This window comes from Salvia miltiorrhiza, chromosome 6 (assembly GCF_028751815.1).
Source record: "Salvia miltiorrhiza cultivar Shanhuang (shh) chromosome 6, IMPLAD_Smil_shh, whole genome shotgun sequence".
Lineage (NCBI taxonomy): Eukaryota > Viridiplantae > Streptophyta > Magnoliopsida > Lamiales > Lamiaceae > Salvia > Salvia miltiorrhiza.
In genome coordinates, this window is record NC_080392.1 from 21,555,646 (window position 1) to 21,568,001 (window position 12,356).

The 12,356-nt window shown below is 38.4% G+C and overlaps 1 protein-coding gene across 1 annotated transcript; it reads right to left on the reverse strand.

The window, feature by feature from the left end:
* Positions 1 to 957: 957 nt before the first annotated feature.
* Positions 958 to 4,420, reverse strand: LOC130990640 (protein FAR1-RELATED SEQUENCE 5-like). The gene is made up of 7 exons (XM_057914865.1): positions 2,275 to 4,420; positions 2,098 to 2,217; positions 1,700 to 1,848; positions 1,498 to 1,597; positions 1,253 to 1,407; positions 1,087 to 1,149; positions 958 to 993 (listed from the first exon to the last, which is right to left on the reverse strand). The coding sequence occupies exons 1-7, from the start codon at positions 4,418 to 4,420 to the stop codon at positions 958 to 960; spliced, it is 2,769 nt and encodes a 922-aa protein (XP_057770848.1).
* Between the last annotated feature and the right edge of the window lie 7,936 nt (positions 4,421 to 12,356).

Genomic DNA, 12,356 nt, shown 5'->3' on the forward strand with positions numbered 1-12,356 from the left:
TAAGGCAACATCCTCAAAATTTCAAGACTTCGGCAACGAGAGATTTGGCAACCTACGAAAATAGTCGCCAAACGAAAAAGTGACTTCGTGGAACGAATTGGACGAATGAAATTTATTCGGCAAATAATGAAAGTGTTAAGCGCTAGTAGGTAGGCCAAACTAAAAATATAGATCAAATAAAACAACAAAAAGAGGGAATATTCAACATCTGCCGAATATATTCGCCGAACAAGGAACACACTTCGCCGAAAAACCTGCCGGAGTTTTACTGTTTTCAGCATCTATAAAAAGCATTGCCATCTCTTCATACTGAACAAGTCATAGGGCTGCAGCCGCAGCAGGCTATTGTTTGTTTTTTTGCTTAGCGTGGTCTTTTATAAACATTTGGGTCAAAATGCAATAGTGTATTCAAAAGTAATAGATGAGTAGTCTCATAATAATTTGTCGCCTAATAATTTTGCCAGATATAATGGTCAATTTGAAAAGACAACACTGCGAAATGGTAAAAAAAAAAAAAAAAAAATTGCTAAGCCAACATCCACAAAATTTAGAGACTTCGGCAACGAAAGATTTGTCGACCTCCGAAAATAAGCGTCGAACGAAAAAGAGACTTCGGTGAACGAATTGCACGAATGAAATTTATTCGGCGAATAATGAAAGTATTAAGCGCTAGTAGGTAGGCCTAACAAAAATATAGAAATTCAGCAAAATAAAAATATAGATCAAATAAAACACCAAAACGACATAATATTCGACAACTGCCTAACCTATTCGCCGAATAATGAAGACACTTCGCCGACAAAGCTACCGGAGTTTAACTGTTTTCGGCAACAATAAAAAGCATTAAACAGAGCTTTAAATATATTCGCAATTTTTCCACGAACATGTACCTTCTAATGATATGTACACTTATAGATTCAAAAACAAAAAAGTTCAAGGTATTTGCTATAAAACTCCTCAAATCCTTGAAAGACTAAAGTTCAAGTCCAAGTCCTGCATCAATACAAACCAAAATTTTTTTAATACATTACTAATAATTACAAAAAGAGAAAATAATTATAGATCTAATACATAATCAGTTCAAACCTCATAGTCGTCATCCAGATTGGGAATTACTGGTTCTTCATTATCAATAATATTTACATATGTCTACAATTATGTGAAATGTAAATTAGACTCTCGAAATTAATCAACAATATACATAACTACAATTAACTAAAAAATTCAATATCAGAAAGTACAAGAAACATACCCTAGAATCAGCATGAATCCAACCAAAATTTTCATCCCAAGTATCATATGGCACATCAATATCATGAGAAGCCGATGGCATAGCGAAGGGTGCAGGGTTACTAACATCGTCGGAGTTGTGCAACTTACGTTTCTGAGCTGGACGCCTTTGGCCACCTGTCAAAATACGCTTGATGATATAAAGATGAGAATAATAGTACAATATATTCTTACGACACAAAACATGTAAAATATATTTAACCCCACATGCTTTCTTGCGTGCTATTTGTTGATTAGCCTTGCCTTTAGAGTCGTCAGTTGGAGTGGGATTTACAGGTTCTTCACCAGTAATAATTTTCGCATATGCCTACAATTATACCAAATATAAATTAGGTAAAAAATTACACACAAGGAATTTATAAGTAGTAATAAATAAGTACTTGAATATCACAAAGTACAGGAAAAATACCACAGAATCAGAATGAGTCCATGGAGAAGTAGGTGTGTCATTAGGATTAGCAGTACCCTGAGAACCACATGGCATATCAAACAATGTACAGTTCCTAACATTGTCCGAGTGCTGCAACTTACGTTTCTGAGATGCACGAGTGTCACAACCTGTTACATACAATTGATTGTATAAAAATGAGTACGGAAGATGAGAATAATAGTACAGTACTACAATAAAATCTTCTACATCTATCCTGCTTGCTTGTCCGATACTTTTCGGCCAATGCCAAAAATTTTCGGACAACTCACCTTCGGCAAATATTTCGGCGCGTGGGAAAAAAAATCGGCAAACGCGACAAATTTTCAGAAATTTTCTAAAATTGTTCGGCCTATGCCAAAAAATTTCGGACAACTCACCTGCTTTCTTCTTCTGTATTTTTTCCTTGCCCTTGCCTTTAGATCTATCCCAGTGTCTTTCAATTCTTGAATTGGTTTCACCACGTGTCTTTGCCACTTTCGGATTTCGAAATGCAACACCTCATTTCGGCAAGTTAGGCTTTTGTCTTGCCGACACATTTGAGGCTGCTTTCGAACCATAAACCTCCTCACGCAATGATGCTAGGCGGTTCATAATAAGGCAACGCTTATCAGTATGCATTTTTGCATATTCGGCAAGCTCATATGTGGACCGCATCAAGTGATTCACAAAGGCCAAACTGGATATATGCAGCTCCGTATCATTCTCTACAGCGTTGCCGAAATCTACATTCATCGAAATTCTATTCTTCGCCAGCCGAGATAGTCTGGTCAACAAATATTGTTTTGGAATGCTTTTCACATTCATAAGATAATAAATCTTGAAAATGTGAGAACACAGAAATCCCGCTGTTTCGAAAAGACGACACGTGCAGCTAGCAAGCTCACTTGATCTATTGAATTTAACAAGCCTCGGATTCCCACCAGAGTTACCAGAAGACACGGTGAATTCTATGTCATCAGAAGCATAACTTGATGGCCCTTTGATTAAATCAACGTTCATTGAATAACTAGCCTCATGCTCCAATTTTCGAAACACACTTCGTGTCAAGAATTTAGCTGCACTATTCAACAATTCATTGTTTTGCACAAATAACCCTGGCATTCCTATACAGAGTGCATCCTCTTCAGCTTCTTTTCGCCGCCATTGAATTTGTACTTCTTCAAACTTAAGCACAAAATCATGTAATGATATGCTTGCACTACAAAGGTTCTTAATAACCTTGTTTGTTACCTCACTACGCGATGTTGCATGTAGGCCGGCACAAAATCGCTGATTTGTAAAGACAGAGGACCAACTCTTTTTCAACCCGTACATGGTATTAAACCATCTATTCTCTTCAAGCCTGTATTCATCAATCATACACATCCAAGTTACTTCAAATTCATCCTCAGTATCACATCCATTCATACAATGAAACCAAGCTTTTTTGAAGAATGAATTCCCATTCAACTTCCCAAAATGCGATGGCGCGTTTTGGTTGATATGCCACTGACATAGACGATGACTAGCGCTCGGGAATACGAAATCAATTGCATTCATAAGAGATTGGCATTGATCCGTAAAAATTATGTCCGGTTGTTTCGAATGCATAGACTTCAAGAAAGTGGAAAGTAACCATTCGTAAGATCGGGTGGTTTCATCAGATAGGAAACCAATTCCAAACATAACATTCTTCAAATGATGGTTCACACCAACAAAAGGAACACAAACAAGCTTGTATCTGTTGGTCCGATACGTACTATCTACAGACAACACATCTCCGAAATAATCGTAGTCCAAAGAGCTGCGAGAGTCTCTGAAGAAAAAATTCATAAGTCGCCCTTCATCATCTACTTGAAAGTCAAAATAAAAGAATGCCTCACTATTCGACATCTTGCTGAAATATTGAATAAGGCTATTTACATCACCGTTTTCCACTTTTGTCTTCATCTTTAAGCCATTAATGTGATTATAAGCATCCTTCCGTGTAAACCCACAATTTTGTGGCCCGCCTGACTCCTTCTCAATGAATGCACAAGCCCGAGAGATGCCAATGCCTGCTGAATTCATTGCTTCTATCAAAAGTTTCTTACATTTAGACACAGAACGGGCAGACCGTAACAAATACGACTGGCCAGAGGGGAATAATTCATGATTGTGTTCTCTGTACCAAGAACTCACTTTCCATGGCTGATTACGTCTGCGTGCCACCCTTAGCTTTGCCTTACACATGGTCTTTCGATCTTGCTTCTTGTAAGTAGCCATCCCTCTAGTCGCCAATGATGTCTTCGTTTCACTCCTACCATGGCAAGAGCAAAGAAATGTTTGGAAACTACATATTTTAGTATGATTAAAGTAACCTTTGTTATCTCTTGTCACACTAAACCCCTTCAGTCTTGCATACTCGCAATATAAAATATGAGCTGCTTCGGGATCATTCACAGATTTTCCAACCTCTAATACCATCTCAAGTACATCAATCCTATTAAGTAGATCGACAAAATTGGCACAATCATGCTCAACATGTTGCTCATCTTCAACATTTTCCTCAACTTCTTCAACGCTTTCATCCTTATCTCCGTCTCCAACATCTGAATTATCATCACAATCTTCGTTTCTATTTTCAACATTATTTTCATCAACAAATGCTTCCTTCCTTGACGATACTTCATCTTCATCGCCAACATCATTAGTTGGATACTCGTTCAAATTAAAATCCATCATTAACCTATAATGACACAAAAATCATTCGCAATACGAACAAAAGTAATTCATATCACTATAACAAGGCAATCGCCGAAATAATTATAAAGCTGTCGATACTTTTAAAAAAAAATCATAAATAATTCATATAGTTGCCGAAACATTATAAGAATTGCCGAAATAAATGGAAATCTGCCGACATATTTCAAATATTGCCGAATTTATCCAATAACTGACGAAAAGTTTTAAAATTGCCGAAATAATTCAAAAGCTTTAATTATATAGAAATCATATATCGGCAGGTTTTTCGGCATGATTATATATAACTATTACACAGAATTACGCATTTGAAAGAAAAAAACTGCCGAAATTATGAAAAACCCATGAAACATGCAACAAGATAAGAAAATCATCATGTTGAGTTTAAAAATAAAACTTACGAACATCATATTATAATAATCATGATTAACAATGGACGAATCTAATTAACAAAACATAAAATCAGCAACAACAGCCGACAAAAATGGAAAAAAAAAATGAAACTTCAAACGTGGATTAAGAACATAAAAATTCGCCGTCCTTACAAATCATACAACAACCTGACGATTTAAATTCCAAAATTCGAGCTTACGGAGCTTGCGATTTAATTTTGATATGAAAACAATGAAGAGTTTCAAAATGAGCTGATAGATTCGTAGAAAAGAAAAGTAGTCGAAGAGTCTCCTAAATATATCAATAAAAAAGTGTCATTCCAAAAAAAGGCGGCAAAAATACAAATTTTTAGGTTGGGAGGAGGTTTTGCCAGCATAAGTTGCCCAATTCTGATGCCGAATTATAACGTTCCCCGAGAACGTAATGATGACTTCACGGAAGGAGTTAACAGCGTTAACTCCTCTCTACAAAAGATAATTCAAAATTCATAAATAGGGTAAGTACACGTGTCGACTATCAAATATGAGGGTGCCGGGCACCTATGTGCGCCATAGAACTTACCCTCCCTCCTACTTTATCACTTTATTACAATCTCTCTCTTACTTTATCACTTTTATACTTTATTACCTACGTACTTAAAACACTAATCTACAACTCCTTAATTTCCTATGTCGAAACCAAATATGTCAAGATTCGTGGGACGGAAGGAGTATTTATGATAAAGAAATATTTTGAATATGAATCATGATGAATATATCACATAGATCATTGTTTTATGTACAATTGTTTTTGATCCATGAAAACATGGATTCTCAAAATACCCACAAATATAGCATGAATTGTAATTCAAACATTCCGTCACAATTTCTATTAGGACAATCAGTTACAGCATATTTTTTTTTGAAGTACGTATAATTAAATTTTCTTAACTACGTACCGTTGTTTGTGGGCATTTTTTTTATAATTTTCTTAAAAAAAATTGAATTATGCTTTAAACAAAACTATAAGGATGTGTTTGCTTTGAGGTATATTTACCACTTTATACCTCGTTTGCTTCGATGTATGAAAAAATTCGGACAGATTGTATAATTTTTCGGGCAGCTCTTTATCCTTTGGGAAATGAATAATTTTATACTTAAGAAATGGTGGTATAATTTCTTATAAGGAGTGAATAAATATATTATCCTTCAAACCAAACAAGATATAAAAAATATGATCTCCACTAAGTGATAAATTTATACTTTATTATATTATTCCTTCATTTAGCTAGAGGGATAAAAAGCAAACACACGTAATAGTATAATATGGTATAGTGTTTCAAAATTAATTCATGGGTCATGAGTATGACCATTATTTTATCTTAAAAAGCAAATATACTTTTTTTTTTTAATTCGATTCGTGATGAACACATCTTATTATCTATAATCAAGCACGATTTCTTTATATCAACAAAGAATAAGATCAAAACAACGATTTTAGTGAAGCCACGTATATATGCAAACATCTCGCCAGCACAGACAAATATCAATAAAGAAGTCATATTAGGACATCTACAGCTGGGAAGTGTCTACCCTGCACAGTGTGCAATGCACACTGTCGCTAAGATTGTGACACATGGCCACTCCCCAAAACCCATTTTTCCATAAATCACAAATCAACCCCTTATAAATTTGCAAATACAAAATTCCCCACCACGGTTTCAATTTAGGCAGAAAACCCCTTTTTTCAAAGAAAATCATGCAATTAATCATAATATGGCCCAACATGCTTCCGTAACAATTCAAAATTAATCTAAACATAAACCAACATTATACCTCTCGTCGAATGGTCTTCTTCAGGAGTCAGTACTTGTTGCGTTTTACGGACCGTCTGCCCCCAAGGCTCCGTCTAACCACACGCTCGCAAGGGATGGTTGCAACCTTCCTCCTTCACTAAGTTCCGACGTAAAATATCTTGTTGGAGAATGAAAGAAAATTTTCTACTAAACCGAAAAATTGAGCAAATCAAAGTGTTTGAAGAAGAATTATAAAATATTTAATTTATTTCATAATATCTCCCTAAGGGAGGAGACAATCTTGTTTAGCTACTCATTAGTAGCTAATACTTGTATACATAAATTAAAAGAAACTAAAACTAGAACTTGAATTTTTTTTTAAACATAAAAATTAAAATTACAAAGATAATTTCTAGAGAGAGAGTGTTGTGTGATGGTGTGGTGATTTTTCGATGTCCTTCTTATCTCCAGAGCTTCCCCTTTTATAGAGGTTTGATGCCCTCTGTAAATCTTGGTGGTTGGCCTCGGATTCCTTTCCATTGAGGCCAGCTCATGGATTGTGACTGCCACCTTCTTTTGTCGGCCATGATTGCCGACACCAGTTAATGCCTTCACATGGAGCTGAACCTTCCTTTTATCTTTTTATGATAATTGTTGGTGTGGACCAGCTGCTTTTCCTTCCACTCAGCTTTGTCTTCTGCTTTTTGGTGAGTGGATCTCCTGTAGGACTACCCACTTTCGTCTTTTCTGCCAATGGGTAATTAGTCTGCATCCACCCACTTTTGTTGTTTTTCTTTTAGTAGGTGGTCCTCCTGTCTTGAGTCACATGACTCCCTTTTCTTTGTCGGGCCTCTTACTTTTTTGGTGCCCTCGGTGCTCATCCTCGTGGAGTCCTATGCTCCTCATACTCGTCGGACCTGAATTTCTTTTTATCGGGTTTCGGAAGGAAACCCTTGGAAAATTCTGGTTCTTTCTGCATAGGGAATTCCATGTAGACGTGTTCATTCCAATGGCCTAAGTGAGCCATATTACAGAATTTGCGACTAACCTCTTTGCTCCCCGCGATCTTGTTTTGCCAAAGTGTTAGCCTTTTTTCTTCAAAGGTTTTTTCGGCATACTTGGTAGTAGTTCTTGTCATGGTGTTTAACAGGAATGATCCCAGATTCGAATTTTGAGAAAACTTGAATCTTGACTTAACTTTGTCTATCTCTGTGAGACAGACCCATAATCCCCATGCTCGCCTTGAAGAAATCTGTTCTTCCGTAAATGTGGCGATAATGGAGGACTGATGGTCGGGAGCCTTGATTCGGTTCAAGGCTTGATTGTCGGGCCGTCGAAGCTTTATGAAATGAAAAGCCTCATGGTTGCCCTTTCCTGCAGGTTCTGGTGCTGCACTGAAGAAATACAGTTCCAAGACATCCCCTCGTTTGAGGGACTCGTTGTTTGCCCAGGCGTCGTAGACTGTTTCTTGGATCCACCTTGGTAGACCCTTGATTTCATTGAACGCCGGGGAAATAGTATAAACCGAGGCCAGTGCCCCAAATTCATACCATTCCTTGACATCTTGTGGATTAGCTCCGGTAGTCATCCACACTCGAGGATAATTTCCCCCGACATCAACCCGGCTGTTTCCCAGATTAATGCCCCTTCTTGTATTTAGTTTCTCCCATCTGGACTGGTAACCCTGCCAAATTGGAGATACTTCAAGAAGATTAGTATCAACCTTAGATTTGTCCGTCATTGGCCTAAGGTTAATCTCTCCCTCTTTAACCTCAGAGGTGGAGGGTTGACATGTTGGTTCGGGCGGTAAAGCCTTAGCAACATCTTTTTCTTGAGGATCTGGTTTTGACACCTTAGCCTCAAAACTTGTGCTAGGGGTCCTTGAATCCCCTGCTACCGGTAATCCGTCCGGTACGGTAATGCCTGCTTCGATCAGAGGAGCCCTGATCCCGCGCAAGAGCGGCTTGTGGATTGCCTCATGAAGATTTATCATCGTCTTAAGACATTCTTGTATGCGGTCAGACACTTTGGCTTCTTCAGCCGACTGTATCCTTCCTGCTTGTTTGACATGGAGTACACACTCCTGCCATTCCTATTGTAGCATCTCCATGTTTTCTTGGAGCTGCCCTTGGTTTAAAATAATGGCGTCAACCTCAGTTGGCTACATCCCTTGTTAGAAAATCTGCAAGAACATTATCATCACATTTCAGAATGACAATATCAAAATCATAATATTGGCATTCAGCTTGCCATCTAAGTAATCTAGCCTTTTCAGGTTTAGATTCAATTTTCTTGGTTAAGAAAGCTTTAACGTTAGTGTTATCAACTTTCAAAATGTATTTCTTTGCAAGTAAGAATAGCGGCCATTTCTTGAACGCCTTTCTGACTGCATAGAACTCCTTCTCGTTGATGTACCATCGCACAGCCTCACTGTCGGAAAAGAGGCCACTACAGTATCTGCATGGCTCCTCTCCATAAGGGGTGATTTTAGTGAGCACGGCTGCCCACCAAAAATCACTTGCGTCGGTGTATACGACTAATTCGTCCTCGTCTTGTGGTATTGAAAGCTTTGGGAGATTTTTGCAAATCTCTTTTAGCTTTTTCATACCCTCACGATGCTCCTCCTTCCATATGAATGGAACATCTTTCTTCAGTAGTGGACTGAAGATTTTCCTATGCTCTGCAAGGTTTTTGATGAACATCCCTGCAAAGTTAACAACTCCAAGAAAACTTTGAAGCTGCTTCTTTTCCTTGAGATCTTCTGGAAATTTTTGGACCTTTTCTACAATATGATCTTGTAGAATTATTCCAGACTCATCGATCTCGATCTCGATCCCCAGAAACTCCATCTTCTGGGTTGCCACGACTGCCTTCTTTTCAGACAGCACCAATCCTTCTTGTTGACAAACCTCCGCAAAGATTTCCAGATGCCTGACATGTTCATGAATGTCTTTTGATGCAATAAGAATATCATCAATATAAACAAACATGAATGAAGAATAATCCTTCAAAAGATTATCCATCTTCCTTTGGAATACCTGAGGCGCGTTGACTAGCCCCATTGGCATGACATTCCAGACATAATGTCCCTGTGGAGTTGAGAAAGCTGTGAACTTCTTACTTCCTTCCTCCATGCGAATCTGGTAAAACCCTGATTTGCAATCAAATTTTGAGAATACCTTTGCACTTCTGATGCAGTTGATGAGGTGTTCTCTGCTTGGGATGAAATATCCATCGAACTCAAGAATATCATTAATTCATTTGTAATTAATGACCAATCTTGGTTTTCCTCTTTTGATCTCCCCATGATTTTTCACCAGGAATCCAGGGCTGCTGTAAGGCGAACTCCCTGGTTCGATCAATTTTAAATCAAGGTGTTCCTTGATTATGCTCCTCATATCCTGCTGATCTTGAGTATTCATCAGGATAGATCTGAACCTTACGAACTCATGCTTCTTTCCAGTTTTAACTTTTAAAGTGGCTTTGAGCTGGTTCTTGTCCCACCATGCCAATAGATCCTCGTGATAACACTTCTAGATTCTCCTCTTGACGTCGGCTAAAGACACATGTTCTTCTTCCTTAATATCTTTATGTGATATCAAGGAAACTTTGAGGATTTGAGTTTATTCTTCGGAGAGATCTGGAAATCCCTCGGTTTTGCATTTAAGCAAAATATCTTTGAATCTCCGTTGATCCTTCATTTGTGGTCTCCGGAGTCTACCATCATCACCATGCTTGCTGCGAAAGTTGACTGGCATCGATCGATTAAAAGCTCCTTTGAGCCTTTGCACAATGATTTTGTGGTCACAATTGGTTGTGAACACCAGTCTCCTGGCCTCATTATCCTGTGTATACCTCTTGAAAGTTTGCAGAAAATTATTCCCGAATAATATATCTGCTCCAGTATCATGGAAATAGATTGGTGGAGTCTTGACCTTGTACCAAGGTGTTTGGCCTGCTCCGCCGATCAAAATCTCCGTCTGTTTTACTATCTTGGATAAGAGTAAAATTTTCTTTGAGAAGTCTCGTCCTGCAATTCGAGGTAGTTCCTCTTCCACTTCTGTTGGAAAGACTCCTATTTTTGTTGTGCAGATTCCTGCTCCTGAATCAATATAGGCAGCAAAATATCCTGTCTTGTATTTCCCATATAACATTCCTACGGAGATGTAGATCGAGAATGGACTCGTCATTTGATCAGCAACCTCTTCTCACCGATTGTGATCTCCATTCCACTTGCTTTTCTTGATCATGGTTGATAATTGTCAAGGAAATTTCGTCCTAAGATTAGGACGTCAGCTTCTTGTCCGGCTTTGCCTTCGATCTGGATCTCAAAGCCCCCAATCTCCAGAATTCCAATGTATCGATTGCTTTCTGGATTTACCAAATAATACAACGTGTTGCAAGGAAATTGATTTTTCCTTTCGGTTGTATCAAACTTTGTGGAAACACTTCTCCATCCTTCGGGGCATTTGAGTTTTACTCTTATGCCTTGAACTGGTGCTTCCTGGATTGCTTTTCTCTCGTAGGAATGAGAAAAACTTCTTTCCAAAGGCCTTGATGTAAGCCTTTCTCCTTGGAATGACAACCTTGATGCTTTCAATCTGAGACTTTGATCGTATTTCAGCACCTGCTTGTCTCCGATTTGGATGCCAATTTCCCTTATTTGTGAGATTTCGACTTGGTCAGGGCTAATTGCCTTGGCCACCTCCTTGCATATTTCTGGGATTTCAATAAAATCATTTCCCAAAAATAGATTTGTGTGGTGGGAATTTGATAGGGCATATGAAACTTGATACGTAATCGAATATGGCCTATGTCCCCCCGTTAAAAGATCCTTCCTCTTGTAGTCCTGATATAGTGTCAGGGCTCGGCTGAAGACTGCATCTTGAAGATTATAAGCGATTTGAGGGTACAACTCGGCTATAATCTGCTTAGCATAAAGATTTCCTGAGAAGGCTCCCAGTACTGAATCTCTTGGATTTGTGACTCTCTTATCACAAATCGCAATGTCGACTGGTGTATCTGTTCCTGGATAAAGAGCAGACTTGACCACCAACTGAATTGCTCCGATATGAATCCATTTCATCGTATTAGCGACTTCTGGCTTCATTTTAGAGAGATCCTCCGCACGTCTTCGGCTGGAGTTAACTGGATCTCTACTTGGTTGTTTGTCAATTCTATTGGAAGTGACAGCTCCCAGCTGGTTGTGCCGAAGAAAACATGATGCTTTCTTTTGAATGGACTCAAGCTTTGTAGAACTTGATCCAATCTTCCTCTTGAAAACCCCTTGGAATGTTTGTATATCCACGGTTTTATTCTTGATTTTTTCCACGAATTTATCTACCACCTTTTTCTGCAGGATCAGAGAATGGCTGGTATATCCATTCTAATCGTCCTTCTGCAGGTGGGTAACAACCTCGTCTTCTTTAGTCTGACTCGTCTCCGGATGATCCATCCGTCATGTCTGAATCTTCAGAACTAAAGACTTCTTTCTGCTCGTATATACTCTCATCAGAGGATATATCCTCGAATTGATACACGGGTATCAGTTCATGGTTGTAGAGGGCGTCTTCGATATCCGGTATGGATTCGAATTTTCGTATTCATCTTTTCTCGTTGTCAGGGCAATTGGTAGAAATATGCCCTTTTGCACCGCACGTCCAGCAGTTACAATCTTTAAAACTTTCATTTGTTTTGGCTTGGATACGCCTGAAAGTTTTTCTCGCCGGAGTTTTCTTTTGAGATGAA